Below are 26991 nucleotides of genomic sequence, written 5' to 3' on the forward strand. Positions count from 1 at the left end.
AAAAGCTATTTGTTGGCCCTTGCAAGAAATGCTAATAAATGATAGTGTGTTAGAAGAGGGGAGAGAGAGAGAGAGAGAGAGAGAGAGAGAGAGAGGAACAAAAGCTAATCTCTAGAAAATTGCATGCTAGGAAAGCATCTAAAATTGGAGTTTTGGCAAGTCTAGGATTAGAAAGCTTGGATGATAGTACTCTACTTTATTGTCACAACATTGTAAGGCTATAAGCTAGTTTTGAGGTTTGTCTTCACAAAATTGTAATGCTATAAGTGACATTAAATTTTGGCCAATGCCCACTTTTATGATACTAGGGGTAGCTACTACTTTTCTGTTAGTGGAAATTTGATTTTAATACTTTCAATATGTAATGAAACGCATGCTAACAGAATAAAATCACATCGATCCCCCTAAAGCTTGAATACTAATATCTAAAGAGCTTCTTATATAGATCTTGTCAAGGTTCAATCAATCCACATTTTGCATCATTTCGTGGCCTTGCCTCATATGTAGGAGTATTTAATCACTTTTGTACATAATTAAATTGTGAGTTAACATATGGAACATCAAAGAGTTTGAAGATGGCAAAGCGGTATGGCACCAAAAGCTTATTTAAGACAATTGATATCATGAAAAGTGCAAAAGATGTAGTGATATGACATTGTATGAGAAAACGAAATTTAGATTTATGCATGCCAATATGATTTTGATGAGTGGCTTAGGGAATACTATGTTGTCAAGGAGTATTTCACACTCGATAGACCAAAGTTTATAGTAAAGAACTAGATGCAAATGGAAGCTTTTGAAGCTTCTAGGTGAGGGTTGTGTGCATCTTGTTGGAACTCAATTCAAACATCATGTATCATCATAAAATTGTAGTGTGTAATGATGGCAACATGCATCAATAAATGTACTTATGCAGACTTTAAGAGGGTACCATGCATCGGCATGATGAGGACTACTAGCATGGATTGATGAGGCATTGATGGTGTGCTACTAGCATGTATTGATGGTATGGAAGTAAAGATTCTCCTGAGTTATAAGCTAACATGAAGACATGGGGTTGGGTTATGACTCGATGACGTGTGGGTGGTTTACTACTAGCATGGATGGATGGTATGGAAGAAAATATTCTCTTGAGCTATGGGCTGGAGCAAGACATGGAATTTGGGATGTGAGAGTGTTTTAAAAGGATTGGGATGTGAGAGTGTTCTAAAAGGATCGGGATGTGATAGTGTTCAGGAAAATTCTTTCGGGTAGATCTTTAGGGTTAACATTTGAAAACGTTTTTGGGAAAATTATTCTTTTTGGTAGATATTTAGCCTAAGATATTTGAGCTAACATTTTGATGGACCCTTAGATGAAAATTCCGAATGGAATAATTGAAGGTTTACATTTTGTATTTGTCATATGTGAAAGGTTTATGTTTTGGAAAGTGCGCGATTGAATTGATATTAAACCCGCAACTTTTTCCTCTTGTGAAGAGTGGATACGAAGGAATACTCATACTTGGCACCTTAGGTGGACCGCATGGGCATGGTCGCTCTCTCTCGGATTGGCGATGGTAAAGGCGCTTGCGTACGGCGTAAGGAAGCGTGGCTGTATAACACAAAGCACGAGAGGCGGAGCGGAAAGGAAGGTGAAGGCGGACTGATAAAACGAGAGAAAGGTGGAGAGGATGCAAGAGAGTCGGATGGCGAGTAGAAGGAATGTGGGCGTGGCTCTGGACTTCTCGCCGAGCAGCAAGAATGCGCTGGACTGGGCCATCAAGAACCTGCTGAGGGATGGCGATTCGGTTGTGCTGGTGATTGTGAGACCCAAGGCCTGTGAGCCAGCCCCCCATGTCAAGGTGCTCTGGGCGGAAAGCGGGTCACGTAAGCAGCTGTCTCACGCACGCACAGACAGTACACGCGAACACACTCACTGAGACACAGAGAGAGAGAGAGAGACAGAGAGAGAGAGAGACAGACAGACAGACAGATTAGCTTGCTTGAGAGTTGATAGAAGGAGTGGTAAGCCATTAGGGTAGCTGCTACTTGATGCGCGCGCGCGTGAGAGAGAGAGAGAGAGAGAGAGAGAGAGAGAGAGAGAGAGAGATTTTTGCTTGCTTGAGGGTTGATAAAAGGAGATAAAAGGAGTGGTAAGCCATTAGGGTAGCTACTTGATGTGTGTGTGTGTGTGTGTGTATAGAGAGAGCGAGTGAGTGAGAGTGATAGAGAGAGTGAGTGTGTATCTCTATCCCTCTTAATCTCTCCCAATTGGTCACCTTCTTGAGAGACTTCTATACCTTCATTTCTAGTAGTAAGAGAACGATTGAGATACACTTGATTACTTTGGCCAAGCTAATTAAAGAATTATTGACTAAATGAATAATGATGCATCAATTCTATCCATCTATGTTTTTATATGTCAAACTATTCCTCCATCCATCCATCCACTCGCCCATCTGCATCTATGTGTATCTTTCAGATCTATGTATTTGTTGATTGCTCATAAATTTTCTATATGTGTGTTTGTGCATATCAATGCATCTACAAACCAAATAAAAAACTCTCACTCATTGTATTTATGGTTAACATTTCTTTATGTGAAATTCTAAGTCACCTCTTTTGTTGGATTATTATGTCTAACATAGTAACCAAATTGAGATTTCTCTTTGTTTGTCTTGTAGCACTTATTTCATTATTAGAATATAAGGACCCAAAAGTTCAAAATGATTATGGGGTTCAAGATGATCCTGATGTCATGAACATGCTCAACGACTTGAACCTACACAAAGATGTAATGAACTCTCAACTTGATAGAAAGGGAAGTCTAAATCAAGGTTTAATAGTGATTTAGTTTTAACACTCCTATTGGTTCTAGGTATGCATTCAATTCAAAATATACTGGGGTGATCCAAATGAGAAGATATGTGAAGCAATAACTAAGATCCCATTAGATACCATAGTGATGGGTAATCGAGGTCTTGGAACTATTCAAAGGTAAGTAGTAGTATTTTTTTTCATATTAGTATTTGATTGCCTTCCAAAACTATAAATATCTTTAAAAGATTCTGAAAAACATCATTTACATGTGTCTATTTTCTATGAATGTAGGATGCTACTTGGGAGTGTAAGCAAGTATGTAGTCAATAATGCTCAATGTCCCATCACAATTGTTAAACAGTAAAATTTGCAAAGCAAGGAGCATTCTCGTGACTAGCCACCCTTGTCCTTCAAGAGATGTTCTAGAAAGACATATTGTGGTACTTTTATGTCATAGAAAATTTGTTCCTCGAGTGATTTTCTCTAATGCTTCTATTGAGAGTTTTGAGACTACCTTTGGCACTTATGATTAATCTCTTATTAGATATATGTAAAAATTTGGCACATATGATCAATCTCTCATTAGATATATGTAAAAATTTAGCACATATGATCAATCTCTCACAAGATTGAACTCAAACTTTTCACTCTAATTATTTGGAGAACATGCCTAAATGTTGTCATTTATTTCAAAATCATTTGATGTATCCCATGCAATAGTATATATAATGGAAAATCCTTTTCAAAGGACTATGATAAAATGTTTTGAGGCCATTCCAAAGGTAAGAATATTATCTAATTGTTGAAAGTGAAACCAAACATACGAGACTAAAGTAATGCCTAGAAGCTAAAGATAACCAAGAGAATATGATTATCTAAGAAGGGTGAATGCAACAATGGAAAACATGAAAATGCTAACCTAGTTCACACAAATGATGTGAGAGCATGTCTGATCACCAAATTGTGTAAACAATGGTTGACATATCATATTGATAGTACATCATTTGTATAAGGTCATTCATTCTCTCATTTGACAGTCAAATATGTTAGATTAGGCACTTGCAATGGACTACCATGCTACTTAAACTATTAAACACTTTGAGGACAATTCGCTTGCTTCCATAGTTCCTTCTATCTAGATGTGAGGTCCTCAATCGAATGTTTATTTCTTGCATAATATACCATAAAATCAAGATCAAAATTGTCATAAAAATATCAATTTTCATCTATGATGAATAAAAAGGCTTCTTAAGGAGACTACCTCATGAATAAACTTATGGGTATCAATCATGGGGAGTACCTAGTTCTTTGGATAGTTTGTGTATTACCACTACAACCATCCCACAACAAGCATGCATTCAAGTGAGGGTTTCATAAAAAGAGGGAAACCTTGCCGTCTTTCTTGTTCTTCTTCTTCTTCATTATAACAATCTACAATAATAAAGAGAGAGTACAACATACATAATATACAAGCAATCCATAGTACAAACATGCTAACTAGAAAGATGAGTAGATAGATATTGCATAACTATGGTAGATAAACTAATTGATGTCCAACTTTAAAGTGTTACTAGAATGATATGTCAATGCAAGAACTAACCACGTTAGTGATATGAATGTAAAAATGGTCATCTACATATGTGTGTGTCAGCCCATGTTGAGCTTGACATCTCAACACTCTCCCTCAAGCTAAACTCTATGACTTGTACTTCTAGTAAGCTACAAAAGCATTGAAGTATTTTTGCTCCTAGGGCCTTGGTGAGAATAACTACAACCTACTCTTCTATGCTCACATATATGATATCAATGTCACATACCAAGACTTGCTCTAATTGATACATACCCAACCCTAAATACTAGGGAGGGTAGTTTGATAGTCATCCAGGGACTCTGTCCTATGTAATAACCTTTAAAGAAAATAATTAAAGACTAGAAAAAACCTTTAAAAAGGTATGCCGTCAGATCATGTCACCCCATTATCATTATCATCGATTAGTATCATGGCCATTCTATCATTGCCTACATCATCAGCACCTATGCCAGGATCAATCCCAAAAGCAGTGTTCACAAAGCTTGTAGTAAGATTTGTCTCTAGTAAGAGTTTGTAAATGTAAAGTGTGCTAGGATGAATGAGAAACCCTAAGACTATACACAACATATTGTTGCTAAGGCTTAACACCATTGATTACTTCCTTTGATCATTGTACTATTGTATATATATATATATATATATATATATATATATAGAGAGAGAGAGAGAGAGAGAGAGAACATGAGATAGTGTGAGTTAGGGGGAGAGAGAGAGAAATAGATGGAGATAGGGAGAGAGAGAAAAGTAAAGGAAAGTTTGGAGAGAGAGAGAGAGAGAGAGAGAGAGAGAGAGAGAGAGAGAGAGAGAGAGAGAGAGAGAGAGCATGAGAAAGTGTGAGTTAGGGGGAGAGAGAGAGAAATAGAAGGAGATAGGGAGAGAGAGAAAAGGCGAGGAAAGTTTGGAGGGAGGGAGGGAGGGAGAGAGAGAGAGAGAGAGAGAGAGAGAGAGAGAGAGAGAGAGAGAGAGAGAGAGAGAGAGAGAGCATGAGATAGTGTGAGTTAGGGAGAGAGAGAGAGAAATAGAAGGAGATAGGGAGAGAGAGAAAATGAGAGGAAAGTTTAGAGGGAGAGAGAGAGAGAGAGAAGTAGATGAAGATAGAGAGAAAGTAAAAGAGAGTGAGACAAAAGAGGTAGTAAGAGATAGTGGTAGAGGAGTTAGAGGGAGAGGTAGTGAGAGAGAGAGAGTAGTTAGAAGAGAGGGAGTTACAAAGAGATAGAGAGAATGAATTTAGTGGAAAGAGGGAAATAGAGAGAGAGAGAGAGAGAGAGAGAGAGAGAGAGAGAGATAACACTCAGATTAGCCTTTCCTCTTGATCTAGATGCCCCTCTACCTTGCAAAGGTTCTACTTATTCTATTTGTCTTGCCTAGTTGTACTTCCAGACATACGGATTTATAGATGCTACAAGGGTCCAAGAAGGGATAGAGCAAAGAACGTGCTAGAAGAAGTTTGCTTTCCATGATGGCCTTAAAGCGACAAAGAATTGGAGCAAGACAAGAGGTTGCACATGTGAATGGAGTCCCATCTACATCAACTTCTTTTCAGGTGCCTTTGGATAGACTAAAAGGGGACTTTTATTAAATAATATGATTGATTCATTAGTTTATGTCTAACAATGAAGGGAAAAGGGTAGTTTCTGTTCATGTCAGCAAAAACCATGAATATACCTAGAACTACTATGCAATTAGGAGGAAATTGTAACTTACATTGACCTTAAGATATGGAAATGAATTCCTAGTCATCATTATTTCTTAAAGGATGGAACTATTTAGGAGTAAAGATAGATGCCTTGCTCATGCATGTTAAAGTATTCCAAGCTAATATGTTATCTCATCTAGGAGCAAAGCTTATGACCTTTGAAAAATATAAAGAGGGTTGGGAAGTATCCCTGGGAAGTATCCCATCCTAAAATACTAGGGGGAGTTTTTATATGATAGCACTCTAAGGAGAAATAAGTTATAGATTGTACCTTCTCTTATGTGATATTCAAAAGAAAATTCTTTGATATTGATGAAATGTTTTGAAAGAATCTTGTTGCTTGGAAAAGATATGGTGTTCTAGTTGGAAATAGGTTTATTACCTTGTATATGGATTTTGGAAAGAGTTATTGTGTCCTCATGGGAAGATTCTTAAATATGTCCTATAGGTCTCTCCCAAGACTAGTGGTGGAACCCTTCACCAAGGGGCTAAAGTTTTCTGCAATAGATGCTAGGACCAACCCCACACGTAAGATGTCTCTCCGTAGGGAGGAGGTTAGACTAGGAAATGACAAGGGTATCAAGGGGGCTTCGATCGTAAATTCCTTGGGTATCACTAAGCCTTGTGAGCCTAGGATGGTCTTCTCAAAAGGCACTAATGCTAGATAAGGTCGGATTGGTGGATTATGCCTATGCATGATTATCCAAGTACTTTGGATATACATTGCAGTATGAGGGACAAAATGCTTGCATAACATTGCACCTTGGAGAACACACAAATACATATACACTTGCAATTGTTTTCAGAAGACTATTTAAAATTTTATTTGTATTTGTACATAATTTTTGTGAATTAACATTGTTTAAATGAACTAATTAATTAAGTTGATTTCTTTATGTTAAATTAGAGTGTGCTAGGATTAATTAGCAAACTAAAGAAAACCATAGAGGGAAACACATGGCTAGCGTGTCTTTCCAAAGGTAGGGTGGTCTCAATCCCATTACAACTAAGAAAGGTCAAATATTCAGGATCCTAGTCTATCATCATTAGAACCCTACCAATGCCATTTTAGGGGGCCATAGTTGAGACTTTATCCTATAGGTAGTAGAGGGGTTGATGCATGTCACTCCCCCTTATTTCTCACTGTCTTTGAACCAATTGTGGCAATGGTCCACTTTGGCTTGAAGAATGATAGCTATGCAGTCACCTTAGAAGCTAACACTAGATGGTTGGTAGGAGACTTTATTATTTAAATTAGATTTCCATTTTTCGGTCAATGCTTATAGGGTTGAGGTGAAGCTTTACCTATGAGGTATACTCAAGTAGCTCAAGATTACAAATGATCACTTATTCTAATGAGTTTTGAATGGCAATAGTCTTGATTACTTCTTGATGGGCTACTAAAATACATGTTATTGATATTTGTTAGATAGGCACACACCTAGTATCTAAGCAAAAACAAATTTTAAATGAATATAGATATTGTTATAAACTATTAAAATTTAGCAAGAGTGAATTAAGAATTAATCTGTTATGTCACTAATGCTAAATGAATTTGGATTAGAATGATGAAGCATAGCAAAGATTGTTAGTATTTTGTGCTATGTTCACATTAGCCATGCACTCTCTAAAACTTCAATATAAGATATCGATTCATGCTTATTTTGGATCAAATTTATAACCCATTTTCATTGTACAATGAAAGACATTGGTGTGAATGACATTGGACACATGAAGGCATATATTGTTTCATCAACACTATTCGTCTTTCATAGATCCAAACAAATGTGAAGAAAATTCAATGGATGGAAGTTCTTAAGGTTATCTACTACTGATTTATTTTTGAAGAATTTAAATCAAACCCTACCCTTGACATAGATGGATGCTAGAATCAAAGCCACTATGTTTATGGAGAAAATGATTTGAGTTATCTAACTAATAGAGTTATTATCATACGCATCTCATGCCATGAAGATTATTATAAACAAGGCTATCCAAACCTTCCTTCTAAATATAGAATCCTACAAGATTTTGCTAAGTCTCTTTGTTATCATACTATTGATGTACCAGATTTCCATGGGTGAATCTTCATAGCAAAATCTTGATCATGATGTAGTGCATTTGTCTATTGAAAATAATTTGATAAAAGATGGTTCTCTCTCTCCAACATGTACAAAAACTATAGTCCTTAAAGAAATCTCAGGTTAAAATGTGGGTAAGCTTTATGACGCATATTAAACTAGCTCCTTATATATTGAAAATTTAGGATATTCTAGTTGTGTCGTTGCTACCAAACTGCAAGAGAAGAAATCTCTTCTCAAGCATATCAAACCTCCAAAATTTGATGGAAAAGGAAAGATATGGAACAAGTACCTCTAACCAAGCCATGAAAGCCAAACTAAAACTAACCGGGGAAGCATGTATCTAGTTGAAGCAATGGTGTAGGGATACTAGAGCCTTGGAAATTGTGGCCACAATGGATCTCATTGAAAAAGCTATGCAGGGAGGTACCTTCTGCCTTCCTATCATGCCTTCAAGATGAAAAGTTCTTTGAGCTTCACCAACTTGGATTGAGCCTAGCAGCATACTACTCTTGATTTATAGCCCTCTAAAAGTATGCTCTAGCTATGGATATCACCCAACAGGTGGCCAATTTTTTGCCAAGGTTTAAACTCTCCCTTGGACACTCAATTGAAATCTATATGACCCAAGGATCTTTAGTTTTCTCTCCTAAGAGCCAATGCTTTTATTAATTCAAATAGAGGTAAATGTCTTAAAGATAACTATCTCTCAATATACTCCAAGGAAAACTTTGATGGTCCAAAGAACCATGGGAAGAGTTGCCACAGTAAAGAAGCAAAGCTATACAAGTTTAGCATTTGGTATACAAAAAGAATTAGATAATGATAAAGACCTAGAGTATACTATCCCCTTTGTTTGCCTCATTATCGCCGTCTTCAAGATCATCATCATGGCCATTTCATCATTTTCTACATCATCAACACCTATGCCAAGATCAATCCTGAAAGCAATGTTCACAAAGCTTGTAGCAAGATCCATCTCTCCCAAGAGTTTGCATGTATAAAGTGCATGAAGACCTTAGGGAGATCACTTATACATAGGTAAGCATATCACATGAGTTCAAAAGAATGGATTTTTAAAATACTATTTTTGTACATTTTTTTACATACAAGAGAGTGCAATATAAAGGCATCGATTATAGATTGAATAGAAAAGGGACATGTTTTATTTTGGAGAAATTCACAGATAAGGTTCTTTTTAAATAGGCATTGATATAGAGAGTTTACATATAGTAAACCCCCCAAGGCTAGGAAGAATGAGCAATCCAAAGGATATATAGAGCCTATTGCTACTAAGGCTTAATACCATTGATTACTTCCTTTGATCATTGCACTAAGAGAGAAAGAGAGAGAGAGAGAGAGAGAGAGAGAGAGAGAGAGAGAGAGAGAGAGAGAGAGAGAGAGAGAGAGAGAGAGAGATATATATATATATATATATATATATATATATATATATATGGATTAGCCTTTCCTCCTGACCTAGATACTCCCCTGCCTTGCCAAGGCTCTACTTATCCTATTTTTCTCACCCAGTTTCACTTGGAGCAATCCTAAGTTTAAGGATGTGAAGGAAAATGTGATTGAGTGCACATTAAAAGATGTGTCAAATGAGTTGTCAAGTAGCTTTCGGTCTCAAATCACTTCAAGGATCCTCTTCTTCAATGTGCTTCAAGAAGTAGCAAAGATTATATCATTGCATCAAGATTGGATGAGGTTTCTTCTCTCTTGAATACCATTACAAGAGGGTATCATAAAATAGACATGAACTCTTGGTTTAATATGGTCTAGTTCATGGGGCTTTTGTGCTATTTCACTAGTGGAATGTAAGAAGAAGCTCATTGATGTGAGGTGCTTACTAGGTCTCAATCCAAGGCACACCTTTTAGTAGTCCATCAGTAGGCTTTCCAAAAATGAGACGGCACTCGTCGGCACTCTCTTGGAGTATCACGGGGTTTGCCAATTAGGCCCTATTGAGTCAACTTTGCAACGAGAGAGTTTCGACCGAACCCACTAGGATCGACTTGAAAATTCTAGGTTCCTAAATCAGACGAGTCTCTTAACGACTAGCTAGTGTTAGTAATTTCAAGTTCCCACTACCTACAAGATTACTCGAATTGAAGCGGACTTGCCATTGCACTTGGTTCAAAGAGAATTGGAGACATAGGGGAGTGCAGTACTTCAACCCTCCTGCTAGAGAAAATAGCATACCAGAAGAAGTTTTCTTGCTCTGTGATAGTCCTAAAATGGCAGAGAGTTAGAGCAAGACAAGATGTTGCACATGTGAACGAGGTCCCATCTGCACCAACTTATATTCAAGCGCCTTTAGATAGATTAAAACAAGATTTTTATTAGATAACATGATTGAGTGATTAGCTTATATCTAATTGATTATTATTATTACTTTTAAAAAAAGGGGATTAGGGTAGTTTCTATTCATGTAGGCAAGAACCTTGAATATCCTTAGAATTATTATGCATTTAGGAGGGAATTACAACTTACAATGACCTTAGGATAAAGAAATGAATTCCTAGTCATGATTATCCCTTAAAAGATGGAACTACTAGGAGTAAAGATGGATGCCTCACTTATGCATGTTAAAGTGTTGCATGCTAATATGTTCTCTCATCTATGAGAAAAGCTTCTAACCTTTGAAAAATAGGAAGAGGGTTGAGAAGTATCCTAACCTAGAACAATAGGGGTACTATCATATGATTGCATTCTAAGGAGAAATAAACTATGGATTGTGCTTTCCCTTATGGGATATTCAAAAGAAAATGCTTTGATTTTGATGAACTAAGATAAGCTTGTTTCTTGGAAAATAGATAGTTTTCTAGTTGGAAATATGTGGATTTCCTTGTTTGTAGATTTTGGAAAGAGATATTGTGCCCCTATGGGCAGATTTTTAGATATGCCCTAGGTTTCCCCCAAGACTAGCGGCAGAGCCCTTCACCAAAATGCTAGATTTGTGTGCAATGGGTGCTATGATTGGCCTATGATATGAGAGGTCTCTCCGTAAGAAGGTGGTTAGGCTAGGAGATGATAAAAGTGAAAAGGGGGTTCTAGTTGTAATTTCCTTGGGTGTTGAGGACCAACCTAATCCATGCAAGCCCGGGATGGTCTTCCTAAAAGGCTATGATGCTAGATAAGGGCAGATTGGTAGATCATACCCATGCATGGATGTCCATGTACTTTGGATACGGGTCCTAATGAGGGAAAGAATGTTGGCATGGCATTGCACCTTAGATTTGCCGCATATAAATATATTGCTTGCAATTGTTTTCAAAAGATTGTTTGAAACGATATTTGTGTCTGTGCCTAATTTACATGAATTAAGATTTTTAAAGGGACTAATTAATGAAGTTGATTTCTTTATGTTAAATTAAAGTGTGCTAGGATTAATTAGCAAACTATAGAAAACCCTAGAGGAAAGAGGGTGGCTAGATCCTTGACGGTATCAGAGTGTGTAGGATTGAATGTCTACCCCAACGACAAGAAACAAAAGGTTGTAGGGAGATTAAGAGATGGAACAAGATGAAAGAAAGAGAATTTAGAATTTGAAAGATTTAATGGAGACAGATAGAGGTGAAATCAAGTGACTTTATTTCATACGATTCAGTAGAGTAATCAATTTGCAATACATTTGATAAATCTGATAGATATACCAAGATAACGGCACATGCACACCCTTGGGATGATAACCTAGCAGAAACTGAGATCTTTTCCTCAATATACAAACTAATACTGTCTTTGGCTCTTTTTCCCACCTTTTCCTTGTGCCCTCTCCTAGTTAGCATGCCATCGCTTTCACCTTTGTGGCCATGTTGGATAGTAGCTATCCAATTAGTCCTGTTGGTGCCCCTAAATCTATGATGAATGCTCTTCTTGATATCATGCTTCATTCTGTACCACAAAGCCCCCACGAAACAAGTCACTAAAGTGACTACCAATCAATATTCAAATCCACATGGTCACTAACTCCCAAGACTCCAGCTAACTAACTCCTATTATCAAGACAATGAGCAAGTTAGAGAAGTCCACTGACTCTAGTTGACTAACTCTTATTATCAAGACAATGAGCAAGTTAGAGAAGTCCACTGACTCCAGTTGACTAACTCCTATTATCAAGACAATGAGCAAGTTAGAGAAGTCCACTGACTAAGAAGTCTATCACTTACCATTCTATAGACAAAGCATGAAATCTTTCCACAAGACAAAGCATATTCCACTTTCACACTCGAAGTCAAAAATCCTATGATAATGGGTCTTGCCAAGAAAAGGTGCAAATCTTGATTCACCACAAGATGCTTCCATTGCAACTAGAACATTAGAATAGGAGACTTTAAGAAAAGGGCCAAACATTGATTATCCTAGCATATTGTCATTTAAATCTTATCAATGCTGTTTTAGGGGGTCAAAGTTGAGATTTTACCCTATGGGGTTGATGCACATCGTTTCCCCTTGTTTCCTCACTTTCCTTGAGCTAAGTGCAACAATGATCCACTTCAACTTGAGGGATGATAGCAATGCGGTCACCTTAGAAGCTAATGGTAGATGGTTGATAGGAGACTTTAGCATTTAAATTAGGTTTCCTTTTTCAAGTCGATCCTTGTGGGATTGAGGCAAAGCTTCCCCTGCATGGTAAACTCAAGTAACTCAAGATTATGAATGTCTAGTTATTCTAATGAGTTTCAAGTGGTAATAGTCTTGATTAGTTCTCGATGGGCTACTAAAATACATGCTATCAATACTCACTAGGTGGACACATTACACCCTAGTTGCCACCATCTATACTATCTATGAGCATGTATATTTAGATGACTAGATATTTCCTAGGTCTATCTCAAAAAGCAAAGCGTTCAGCCACATCTCACAAGGATCGACTTGTGGGTTCCTAATGATAGAAGGACGATCACTATCAATACTTTAGCATTCTTGAGCTAAGATGGTTAGAATTTTGCTAGCTATTAGAGACTTAAAGAAGGGAGGCACTATACTTGGTTCAATAAGAGTGAGAAATGAGGGGGAGTTGAGCATCAACCCCTCTCCCTATAAGACTTAGTCTTACATTAGCTCTCTAAAATAGTGCTTAGCTCATTCTAAGACTCAACCCTATGAGTAGTCACATTTGTCGACCTTTTTCTAACTCGTGGAAAGCTACTCGACTAATTGTGTCCATCCAACCATAGATCTCATAAGAAAGATTGTCCATGTGCTTCCTATAAGTGACATGGCATATTTTAATTATTTAAGAAAGCATGGTATCCACGTTGTGAGAACATTAAAAAACAACTTCTTTAATTAATCTTTCATGGAGCCTATTGGCACACCTTTAAATACAAATACTAAAGCAATCATTTTTGAAAACTAAGAAGTTCATATTATTATCATATTTACAAACCACTCTGAGGATCGACTCAAGCTATCAATCAAGTTTCAACCCTTCTCATGTTCATCTTAATAGGCCTTCTAATGCTCAACCACATTGGGATCGTATAGGTTTCCTTCTCTATCTTAGGAATAGGATCAAGATTACAATCTCAAAAGACCACAGCCCGTTGACTAGTCCTCATTGACTATAAGGCAGAACCTTCCTATACGGGGGAGACCAAATATACTTAAGCAATGGTTGGGCGCATTAGGTACTCTATATATAACTTTGGGTGAAGAGCATATGAGGTGGCCCTAGGAATGGCCTCAACCTCAATTCTATTCAGTGTTGGAAGCATAGATGCAATTAGCATATTTTTCAATAGTTTAATGCAATCACAATTAGTTTCCAAAATTCCAACAATCATTCCTTCCCAAGTAGGGACTAAACTAAAGTTTCACAAAATTTTAAATTTCTAGCAAATTCAATCTTTCTATTATATCTCAACCATATTCTTAACATCATTTGTCGATGGTCCCTTCATATTGATATGCTTGCGTGGGGCCATAGAGGGTGGAGAAAAAATGATAAAATTGAAAGGACTTGAAGGTAAGGTACTAATACATGAATTGCTGCTATCTCTTTCTCGTAACATTTTCTCACCTGTTATAAAATCCTCTCTCTCTCTCTCTCTCTCTCTCTCTCTCTCTCTCTCTCTCTCTCTCTCTCTCTCTCTCTCTCAGCCTCCTTGTCATTGTGAGTTGAGATTGTGAAAGGAGACCAATCTTTAAAAATATTTTTTTTAAAGGGAGAGAGGTTCATCTTTATGTGAAATTTTAGTAACAGGTGACTCTTTTCATTTTATTACCTGAGGAGTTTTTTATTTTTGGTTAGGCATCGAAGAAAACAAAATATTAATTGATTTAGTGTAAATTTTTATACTTTATCTTCTTCCTTTTACAGAAACATATTTTTTTTGGGCGGGGGGGGGGGGGGGGGGGGGGGGGGGGGGAGGCAATTTTATGACCCCCAATGATGGCCCTTATCGCCCTCTTTTTACCCTTTATATTAAAACTTGCCCTTTTTTTTTCAATTTTTAATTTGTGTGCGTGTGTGTGTATTCATAAACTAAAATTTCAAGTTAAAATAAAAAATATTTAGTGTAATTAAAAATTTTATTCAAAAACTAAAATAGTTATTAATAATTCAAAAATATAAAAAATTATAAAATTATTAATAAATAAAATTAATTCTAAAAATTAATCATAATTTAGAAAAATTAATAATCAATTGAGATACTTAAAAATTTTGATAATAAATCATCCTAATTTAGGATGATTTAAAATAAATCTCAACAAAATTAGAAATAATTTAATTTAGTTCAAACAATAATTAAGTTATAAAAATATTTTAGCCTAATTAATTAATATATAAAATAATTTGATCTATTACGAGAGTGTCTGAGTAAAAATAGATGTGAGAAACTCATGGACAAGTAATCAAAGATGAAAATAGGGCCAAATTCCATATACTTGACTAGAAAAATTGGTTTTCTTACATTCTCTTCCCTTTAGAGAAATTGAGATGTTCTCATCTCAAGAGACTTGAGGTGATCTATCTAGAGAATGTATTCCTCAATCCAAGTCACATCTTCTTTGAAGAAGTCCTTCCACAGGATTAGGTATTCTTGTAAGGTTAGATTTGTCAAGGGCTCTTTCCTAATTTCTAGAATTCTCTCAAGTTGAACCTCAAGGATCCCTTAGATTAGCACTACAACTTGCTCATAATCAAGGATATGCTCATGATTTGGAATATAAAATTTATATCGGTCCAAAGTTTCCTTTATGTCTTATCGAATTGCTTGACTTGCTTCTATGGGTCGTTTAACATCTTGGGGAGGTCACTTATGAATATATGTGCATCATATAGGTTTAAACTAAGAGATATTTAAAATACTACTTTTATATTTTTTTACATACAGAAGGATGTCATACAAAAGAATTATTTACAAATCCAATAGAAAAGGGTTATATTTTATTTAAGAAAATTTCACAAATAAGGGTATTTATAAATAGGCCTGTGATATAGAGGATATATATACACTAAACCCCTCGAGTCTAGCATCCTTTTAAGGACTTCTATCTTTATGGTAGGGTTAGAGAGATTTAGCCTAAAAGATAAACATTCCCACCCATATAATGATTGGAATGGTACCATCTCCTAAATTTTGTTGGAATGAAATATTTCATTTGAAGAATGTCAAGAGGGTGTAATTTTCCATGTAGGTTAACCCTTTTAGCCTTAATCCTTTGATAGCTCAAGCATTGGGTTACATATTTAAGGATATCTACTTTTAAAGTTTAAACATAACTTGGGTGTCTAGCCACAAGGTTATCGTGAGCTTTCTATAGCATTTTCTTTTTCAACTCCTCACTTTTAGGTACATATAGTCTTTACTGATAATATAATAGCCCATCTTGAAGGATATAGTTTTTGAGCTTGGCATTATCCTTTAGGGTAATCTCTGTTCTAGATCCTCGAATGCATTAGTAGCCATTGCATCTAGAATGGGATTACTAGGCATTGAGATGAGACTTGCAAGATGTCCTTGCCTTGAAGGACCTTCACTTATTAAGGTATTCAAAAAGGCTTTCTGATTGAGAGTATCAGCTTCCACATTCTCTTTGCCATGATGATATCTAAACTTGAAGTCGAATTCTTGTAGGACTTCAATCCATCTTCTTTGCCTCATATTAAGATTTGATTGAGTGAAGATTCATGTTAGGCTTTTATGATCAATGTTGATGAGTGTGAATCTACAACCAAGGATGACTATTAGTAGCTCCAGATCATGCATATCATAATCTTCTTTGTAAGGCTTGAGTTTCTAAGAAGAGTAGGCTATGGATCTCGACCTTCTTATGAAAGCACACAACCCACTACTATAATGCTAGCTTCAATGAAGAGTTCGAATTATTGAGGGAAGTTGGGGAGCTTTAATAAAGACACAATGGTGAGGCATGTCTTTAGCTTATCAAAGCTCTCTTGCTCTATAGGAGTCTATACTATCTTGTTTTATTTCTTGAGGAGTTCAATCAACGGAGTGGCAATAAGGGCACAATCTTTAATGAAGTTACGGTACTATCTTGTGAGCCCTAGGAATCCTCACATGTCATAGATACTCTATGAAGGTGGCCAATCTTGGACATCCTTCATTGTTAGTTGGATCAATCAAGATTCCTTCAATTGAGAGAGTGAAACCTAGATATTCAATCTTCTTTTTGAAGAAGGTGCATTTACTCGAATTTGCATAAAGCTTATTTTTTGTCAAGGTCTTAAGGATGATTTGGAGATATTTCGGATGCTCTTCTTTTTCTTTAAAATAGCCTAGGATATCATCAAAGGATACAAGGACAAATTTTTCAAGATAAGGTTTGAAAATGCCATGTACTAATTTGTTGAAAGTAGCTGGCACATTAGTTAAACCAAAGGACATAATGGTAAATTCCAAATGGCCATACCGCATGTTTAAATTATTTTTTGAGATATCCTCTTATTTAATTTTGATTTGAGAGTAACCTGATCTTAGATCAATTTTCAAAATTAATTTTTCTCCTTGAAGTCTATCAAGAAACTCATCAATATGTGGATGGGATACTTAGTTTTTATGGTTACATGATCTAATCTATGATATTAAATGCAAAGCCTTAGGGTTCCATATTTTTTTCTCTTGAAAGAGCATGGGGGCACCCCAAGGTGAATTGATGGGTTGGATAAGCCCTTCCTTGAAAAAATACTTGAGTTGTTCTTTTAACTCAATGGCTTTAGGAATAGATATTTTATAAGGCCTTTTGCCATTAGTTCCACTCTTAGGGTTAATTTTATCTCATGATCTAGTTTGCAGGGCTAGGGGATAACTTTGTTAGATCTTTAGAAAACACATGAATATATTTGCTAAGCCATGAAGGTTCTTCAAGATCCATGGGTGATTCTATCTTATTTAGTTTGATCAAGTAAATGGGTAGTCATTTCCCTAAACCCTTAATTAGTCGGCTTTCTTTTGTTAGTTGTAATCTAGGTTTTGCTAGCTTTCCTTGAGCTTGGACTAGAGTTCCCTCGATGTTGTTAAAGGTAATGTTTCCTTTCTCATAGTGGATACTTGCCTAATTAGGGGGCTAGCCAATCCATACCTAGGAGGTAGTCGTAAGTCCCTAAGGATAGAACCCAAAATTTTACCTTTGTTGTTGGTTTCCTAAGTGTAATTCAATGTTTTTGATTGTCTAGTTTGAATACACTTTTTCTTTTGTTATCTTGATTATGATTTTTTGGTGGGTTAAAGATTTAGATGTAATTTTTCATATAACTACAAGATATGAAGGAATGAGTAGCACCACAATCAATGATAATTTGAAAGAACTTACCTTAGTGGTTCACACGCACTTGTAGGACAATATAGTGGTGTCTACGCTCTTGATAATTGATGGCTATGTGAATGGTGCCTCTTTCCACCTCTTTGTAAATAGTAGGGTCCTCTTCTTCTTCTCAAAACAAGTAGCAAACTTGGCCATCTACTCCTTGTCCCACTCCCCATGTCCTCATCCTCAATTATTGAAAATTCCCTTTGTGGAGGATCATGAGGAGGGTCAATGTTGGTATTGTTTGCCCGGATGGGACATTGTGCCCTAAAGTGGCATAGATGGTTATGCCTAAAGCAACAAGGTTGGGCTCCTTGGTTGCTATTAAGAAGATAAAGATTATTATTATTGGATTGGCAATTAGGTCCATTGTTGACAAGGTTCAAACAACCCCAATTACAATTTTCCATCTCAAGGTTGACCCTTGCTCCTTTTAGATAGGAAAGTGTGGGGTAGCCCAAAATAAATTTCTAAGGAGGGAATCCATCAAGGGCTAAGCTCATAGTAGAGCATACTTAAGGTTAGAGAGCCTCCTAGATTTCAATTACCCACTCAATGGTGGATTCATGCCTTGATAGAAATGAGCTACTTACTACATCATTGTTGTTTTGGGGGACATACTTTAGGAGGGAAACAAAGTGAGAGTAATAGCCCTCCACTGACAGGCCTTGCTGCCTCAAATTGAAGAGTTTATTCATCTTTCAAATTTGGTATACAAAGGATAGTCATCTTCCTTGGATGGTTTCCTTAATTTACTCCTAGGTTTGGGAGTCTCACTAATGGATTTGTTGTGACACCATTGCTTCCACTAGAGATGAGCTTCTCTTGTGAGATGTAGTCAGGCAATCATAGCCTAATTGGCTACACTCATCCTAGCCATACAAAAGTAATCTTCCATTTGTTCAATCCATGTTTTGATGTTAGTTTCTACTTTTTAATCCCTCGCTATTGAACTCAGGTAGCTTTACCTTATTTAAAAGCAACTTCTTTTCTTGTTGATCAGCCAAAGACATTGGTAGTGGGGGTACTTGAAATATTTGATCAAATATTAGACAAAATTATCCACACCATAAAAAACTCAAGTTTTATTTTATTAATGTGTACATTATTCAAGCTTCAAAAAGAGATTTTTGATACATTAAGTAAGGCTTTAGTCATGGAACTTGGTAATAAGTGTTTCTTTATATACAAGGGGTTTCTAATGAACTTTAAGGAGTTAATAATGCATGCGCATATAGTAGTTGGTAGAAGTCCTATACCAACCTATAAAATGCATCTGCACTGTTGAGCATGAAAGAACTGAAGTGGGGCGGAACAAAAATCTAGTCCATCAATCAAAAAAGGTGCTCTCATAAGGGTAGCTTGCATTGTGAACCTCCTAGTATATCAAGGGAAACACAAAGTGAAATTCCTCCTACATAGAGTACCAAAATGTAAGAGAATACATATATCTTTCTTTCTACAAGTTTATGTATAATTAAATCCTTTTTCAGTGTAGAGACATTAAAAAGATCCTTAGAATGTTCATAACTTTATAAAGATTATCCTTTTATATTTTTACAAGGTTATAGGTTGTAAAAATTGAGCCTTGTACTTTATTCGAGTCCTAAAATTTTTCATTTGCTTACAAAAAATTAGTTGGCCTAAATTTATATTCTAGTGATGAACTACCAATATTGGTTTCGCTAGGCTAAACTATATGTCTACAAGGAGGAAATTTATTTAGATCAACGACCAATGGTCAAGGAAACTCATTATCTTTATATCAGGAACAAAAGAGTTGTGAGATTGCATCCCAATATGCTTGGGATCTATAACTTTTGTGAGCCACCAATATACATATTGATTCTAGTTGATCGATTGCTTATTCAGAAAAATAAGAGTTTATGAGTTTTTCGTTTCAAAAAACCAAGAGACTTTTACCAAGCTAGGATCTTCAAGAATTTGAGTTCTCATACATCATTCTCAATGTGCTTAACCTTATTAGCATCTAGTACGTAATTTCTACTTTATAGTTTTCAACTTTTCTCTTGGAGTATTGACCAATTTGATCCAAGGATAGTCTTGAAAGTAACCAATGCAATGTTATGTATAAACCTGGAATTTATTAGAATTACAAGCTATGGTGTACATTGCTCAAAACACATCATGGCTCAAAAGTTGGTTAAAGGATCCCTAGGAAAAAAATCCGAGCTTTAATCGGCTATCTACAAGCATTAAATTCAAATTGATATGTATATTCACATCACAAAAATCAATATTTGATAACTTCATATCGTAGTAATGATGGAGCATACTAATGATACCATGGATACCTAGTCATAAAAAATCTTAGGGAGGGTAGTTTGGTAGTCATCTAGGGACTTGATCCTAGTTTCCACCATTGATGCTATCCATGAGCGTGTAGATTTAGACAACTAGGTTCTAGGTCTACCTTGCAAGTGAAGTGTGTGACATCATCCCACGAGGATCGACTTGCGAATTTCCAATGACACAACTATGGTTGCTATCAGTACTAGGTCAGTACTCTAGCATTGAGCTAAGAAGGTATCAATTTTGCAAGTCATCAAAGGCTAAGGCAAGCAAGCACTGCACTTAGTTCAATGAGAGTGAGAAACAAGGGGAACTTGAGCATCAACCCCTCTACCCATAAGGCAGGGTCTCACAGTGGCCCCTAAAATAGTGCTTAGTCGATTCTAAGACTTGACCCTAGGAGTAGTCACATTTGTTGGCCCTTTTCTAGCTCAAGAAAAGCCACTTGGCTAACTGCATCCATTCAATTGTAGGACAGTTTCCTTAGGAAGACCGTCCACTTGCTTCATGTAAGTGATGTGGTATATTTTAATTAATCTTGCATAAAGCTCACTAGCATGCCTTTAAATATGAACACTGAAGCATTCCTTTTCGAAAAACAAGTAGTTAATATTATTATCATCTTTATAAACTACTCAAAGGAGCGAACCAATCTGTAAACTCGATTGCCACCCTTGCCTTGTTCATCTTGGGTCTTCCAATGCTCAACTACATTGGGCTTGTATAGGTTTCCTTTTCTATCTTAGGATGGGGATCAAGATTACAATCTTAGACTAGAGCCCTCCGGTTCTCACCCACCATCTTAAGGGAGAACTTTCCTATACGCAAGATCAAAGTGTATCTAAATGCTGGTTTGCCGCCTTCGGTAGTATATATACAAATCTAGATGAAGAATATCGGAGGTGTCCCTTGGGGATGGGATCACGCCTCAAACTTGCTCGTGGTTGTTGGAAGCCTAAATGAAAATAGCATATTTTTCTATAGTTTAATGCAACCACAATCAGTTTTCAAATTTCTAACATTCATTTCTTTCCAAACAAAGATTAAACAAACTTTCACAAAATTTTTAGTAAATTTGAATTTTCTAATGGAAAATTTTATGAGTTTCACTCATTTACTAAGAATCCAAATCTTAACATTGAGTTTAATATTGTACATGTAAACATGATTTAACATAGTGTGCGCATGAACACACTTTGTCATTCTGGCATGCGCATAAATGCACATTGATATTTTGTGTGTGTGAATGCACTTTATCGTTTCATGCACATGAATGTACTTTGGTAGAATAACAAGGAACCTAACTTAATTATTTTCAAAGAAAAAAGTATGAAATCAATAATTTACACATTTTTCATTAAATATGGAAGTAAAAACACCATTTACAAGAAGCATTACTTTTCTTAACATGATTTCTATGCTATGGTAAACTTTAGTAAATTTGGTGCCATTACTTTATATTTTCTCTCATCTTTAAATGATCTTCGAGCCTCAAATTCAAAGGGTTGCCTAGCTTCTTCATTTAAAGGGTCTTAGAGGAGTTCCCATTTTCTTTTCAAAGAGATTGAAAGGGTACACAACTATTTTTCCATGTTCCATTTAAAGGGTACTATACTTGGAACCCTTCCTCCCTAGAAGGCAAAAATCCATGTGGTAAGCCTAATGCTCTTCATCATTTTAGCTCTTTGTTAGAACATGCTCGCTAATTGCACTCTCTTTGTCCCATAAACTAATTGCCATATAGCAAAAAAAAAAGAAGCATAGAAGTTTAATCATTTTTAATTAAAAATTTTAAGAAGTCTTTTAGTAATTTATAGTGTAAAATATATTTTTCTCTTATTTTTTAAGATATTCATAAGTACTTTTACTACTTTTTAAATCACATTTACTTCTATAATTACTAATCTTTTTTTATGAAATTTATTTATTTATTCAAGTTTCTTTTGATTATTATTACTATAAGTTCTAGGTTAATTGATTATATTTTCAACTCTAAACTAATAGCTTCAAAAAATATGTATACAACTTCAGCTATATGTCTAATTTAAGATTTTATCAATAATTAAAATTATAAAGGAGATAAGATAAGTTTTACTTTTTACTTTAGGAGAAATACTATGAATAAAAATCTAATAACATCAACTATTTATAGAAATAAAATAGTATATCATGATTGTATTTGCAACTGTATTATTGACATCATGGTTAGTTGATGGTCCCGTCACATCAATATGCTTGGGTGGAGCCATAATGAGTGGGAAAAAGGTGATATAAAAGAAAGGGTTTTAAGGTCCGGTGCAGACACACAAACTACTGCTATCTCCTTTATGTAGAATTTCCACACCTCTCATAAATTCCTTTACATTGACTCTCATTCTCTCTTACTCTCTCCAAACTAGCCTCCTCATCGTTGTGAGTTGAGATTATGAAATGGAGGCCCTCCTTTAAATAGTTTCGAAGAGGAGAAGAAGAGAGGGTGCTTGGTTTAGAGCGCGGTGTCGAAGGGTTTTCGAAAGCAAAGTCGCGACCACAGAGGTCCTTGAGAAATTCCAAGGTAGAAGATCAATCAAGCGAATAAGCAAGATGAGAAAATGATGTCAAGTTTCTATTTTTATTTCTGCCAATGACTGAAGACGAATAGAAATCCAAATTAGCTTGCAGTGACAACTTCGGGTGAAGATGTAATTACATTTGTGGCTCCAATCCGCTCAGCATATAATCCAAGGTTCTTACTGTAGGATTGCGAAATAAATAACTCCATCCCATGAGCAGCAAATCGTCTTACGGAACTGGCATCATCATCAAGACTGCCACTGGCAAAGCCCTGATAGGCCACATCAAAGAAAGCAGTGTGACCTTTCTCTTGAATAACATGAGCAATGATCTCCTATTGCTCTCGAGTAGGATCAATTCCTATGGGATTGTATGCACAGCCATGTAACAGAATGATCGAACCTGCAGGAGCAGCCTAATATCGGATATCATCCCATCAAAATCTAGACCAACTGTCTTTGGATCAAAGTATCTCAGCTTCGATAATCAGAGACATAAAACCATCTCCCATCCATGAGAATGTTGAACCATAATGAACACTTTCGCTCAATCACGGTAGACGGATCATCATATTGCCGATCCAAACAAAGTTGTTTGGTGGGCATCTTTGCTCTAGAGCTTTTCAAATTTATTTTTTTCTGTTGCAAAGAAAAAGCTACAAAGTGGAGTTCTGTGATTTTTCATTTCAATATTGATGAATCGATGCTGATATGATGGTCATTCACGTAAAATCTGCTATTGAAAAAGAGAGCTAAAAGGTGGAGTCCTACAATGGTTGGATTGATTGTTACTGGCAGAGGATTTATGAGTAGCAGAAGCGGCAGAAAACGGAGGGCATGTTCATACTCCAGATGGGTCTACCACCGTGGACGCCGCCTGTGCACTGCGCTGCGACTATCAGTCCACAGGCTTTCTCCTCAACTTGGCGGGCCATGCCGACATCTCCATGACTAATCAATTGGCTCCTTTTGCTGCGAAAGACTCATCAAGAAATCCAAAGGCATGTTCAATATGCACGGCTTTGTCGTCACTCCAAGCACTATCGGAGAAGGTGATCAATGAAGCGTCCTCCCAACAGCAGTCGTCTTTTCCATCCGAGGAGGCCCTTGGGCACATTTCTCCTCCTTTTTCACAGTTCCTCTCTGATTTTTTTCTGAAGTTGCAGAGATTTCCCTCTCCTTAATCATCTTCAAAATTCTCTTTCGATTGACGAAAAAAAATCCCCCCTGCTTTTTTTTCTTTGCGCTCTTCTCCATTAAGCCTTTCCCCCCCCAAAAAAGCCCTTTCAAAAATAGTCCTTCCTCCATAGGCCCTCTAAAAGCGACCTCATTATGTAATTCATGGCCTTTATCTATGGCCCCTAGAGAACCACAAACTTTCAAGCAAGAAATGTACGTCGCAGTATTTGGAGAAATTCCCTCAAGTCACATTTGGTTGAAGTAGTTAACTGCTTCCTGACTATATCCATATTGCATATAACCTGAGATAAGTGCAGTCCATGACATTACTTTTCTTGATAGAAGGTTATCAGAGACTTCTTGTGCTTTCTCGAGCAGGTCACACTTTGCATACATGTCAACCAGCTCAGGGCCTATACAAACATCTCTTTTTAACAACCCATTTCGTAAAACTTCAGTATGTATCTCTTGCCCCTTAGTTGTATTTCCAATGTTTCCACATGCTCTCAAAATCCAGGCCAAAGTTATAGCATCTGGTGAGATGCCCTCATCTTGCATTTGTTTGTATAATTATAATGCCTTCTCACCTTGACCCTGCTCAACATAGGCTGAAAGCATCCCTTCATGCCCACCATTATTGAAGGAGGACCTATCAGGTGCAACCCCAGCTCGAAAGAAAAGGTAGTAAAAAACCCCTCTCTCTACTATACTACCCATGCAGAACAAAATGCAAACACAACAACTAAGTATGTACAAAATATCAACTCCCACACACACAATTTTTGGGTGGATTTCACACCTCGAATGCGCAGCAATACGACAGCGGGGGTGGAGGGGGGACTCTAAAAGAATTTTTATGACCACTAGGGGGACCCCTTACAGCTCCCTTTTTAGCCTTTATATTAAGGCTTGCTCTTTACACACACATATACATGCACACACACATAATTAATTTTTTCTTATATAATAAATCAAAAATTTAAGTTAAAATATTAAAATATTTAGTTAAACTTTACCATGAAGAAAGATAAAATTGGTGTTGTATTAGTGACTTGTGGAGTATTAAAAATTTATAAAATTCACCCAAAACTTAGAAATAATTCTCAATCATTCAAAAAGATTAATAATAATTTTAGAAAATAAATTAGAATAAATTTAAATAATTAAGTATAATCTTAAAAAATATATTATTGATACTTTTAATTTAAAATAATAATAATAATAAATAATCAAAATTTAAAAAGTTTCAAAATAAATATAAAATTTTAGAATAATTTGATTCAATTTAAAAAATCATAATTAAATTGTACAAATTTATTTTGCACTACTTAAATAAAATTTAAAATAATTCGAGCTACTTTGAGGGTGTATGAGTAAAAATAGTTGTAAGAAACTCATGGATAAGTGACAAAGGGTGAAAATAGGGTCAATTTGTGTATACTTCACTAGGAAATTTAGATATGCTATACTAATGTAATGGTAATGATCATCAATGTTTTTCATGCATCCATGAAACACTCCTCACCAAGTGTATACTACTTATGTTGTAACAATAAATAAAAACTCTCCTATCTATATGTTTCCCCAAATAAAAACTATCTGTATGTTCCTCACCAAGTGTATATTGCTTATGTTGTAACAATAAATAAAAACTCTCCTATCTATATGTTGTAATAATAAATAAAAACTCTCATATCTATATGTTGCCCCAAATCATCAAAAGTAGCTTTGGCATCCAAGCTACCTCACATGCTACCATAGCAACATCCTTGTACTCTATCTCTATACTTGATAATGTAGTAGTGGGCTATTTCTTACTATTCCAAGTCACAGCTCCATGCCCAAAGGAAAACACATAGCCATTGGTAGACTTCTTATCAAATACACTACCTACCTAATCTCCATCAGTATAACCAAATAATTACACCATTGAGTAAGCCTCATAAAAGATACCATAATCCAGTGTGGCCTTAAGGTAGTACAAGGTACGTCTCACATTGTCCAAATGAGACTTGTGAGTCACTTGCATAAACTGACTCTCCAAGTGAACTATGTAGTTGCAATCTAGTCTATTGATAGTAATGAACATCAAACTTTTCACCATCTTTCCATATATTATGGGATCCTCAAATATCTCACCCACATTAGCAATTAGCTCCATATTTTGATCTAATGGAACTGAGATCGGCTTACAATCAGTCATACCATACTTCGTCAATATATCAAAGATGTATTGTCCTTGTGAGAGCCATATCCCCTTAGATAATGTTATTACCTCAATGCAAAAAAGTACTTTAGCTATCCCAAATATTTCATGTCAAATTGATGCTTGAGAAGACTCTTCACATACTCCACCTCTTGCACATTATCACCCCTAATAATCAAATAATCTATATACAAGGTAATCACAACAATGCCCCTAACACTCTAATGCCCATAAAGCGAGTGATCTATATTTCCAACATGGAAACCAATATAAAAAATATAGTGTGCTATCTTATCATGCCATGCTCTTGGTTCTTATTTCATCTCATACAAGGATTTGCATAGCTTGTATATGTAATCGGGATAAATCATGCTCTCATAACCCTATGGCTGCTCCATTTACACTTTTCTTACAATTCACCATGCAAGAATGCATTATTTATATCCATTTTATGTGACACACAATCTTTTGATGTATCCATTAATACAATGGCGGCTCTTATAATTGCTATTTTTTCTATTGAAGTAAACATCTCCTCATAATTGATCCCATAATTTTGTGCATAGCCTTTGGCAACCAATTTTGCTTTGTATGTATTCACACTTCTATCTACATTATGCTTTACTTTGTAAATCCACTTGTAGCCTATACATTTCTTTCCTGTAGGAAAGGGCACCAAATTCCAAGTCTAATTTACATCTAATGCTTTACTTTGTAAACCCACTTGTACCTTATACCATTCTATCCTTCAGGAAATGGAACTAGATTCCAAGTCTGATTTACATCTAA

General features: G+C 36.0%; 1 protein-coding gene across 3 annotated transcripts; it reads left to right on the forward strand.

Annotated features, from left to right (window-relative positions):
• The first annotated feature begins 1564 nt into the window (after positions 1-1564).
• On the forward strand, positions 1565-9517 carry LOC148025666 (universal stress protein PHOS32-like). 3 transcript variants are annotated; one of them, XM_087692883.1, is made up of 4 exons: positions 1565-1868; positions 2666-2775; positions 2860-2978; positions 5711-9517. In XM_087692883.1, exons 1-4 carry the CDS (start codon positions 1673-1675, stop codon positions 5850-5852), a joined length of 567 nt encoding a protein of 188 aa, XP_087549009.1. In that variant the 5' UTR covers positions 1565-1672; the 3' UTR covers positions 5853-9517. The 3 variants fall into 3 exon arrangements, with proteins under 3 accessions (XP_087549009.1, XP_087549011.1, XP_087549010.1); XM_087692885.1 differs by having other exon boundaries at positions 1572-1868; positions 5761-9517; XM_087692884.1 differs by lacking the exon at positions 5711-9517 and adding an exon at positions 3093-5313 and having other exon boundaries at positions 1576-1868.
• Positions 9518-26991: the final 17474 nt, after the last annotated feature.

This window comes from Lygodium microphyllum, chromosome 14 (genome assembly GCF_053477565.2).
Source record: "Lygodium microphyllum isolate KBCC chromosome 14, Lygodium_microphyllum_v1.1.10, whole genome shotgun sequence".
In the NCBI taxonomy this organism is placed as follows: domain Eukaryota; kingdom Viridiplantae; phylum Streptophyta; class Polypodiopsida; order Schizaeales; family Lygodiaceae; genus Lygodium; species Lygodium microphyllum.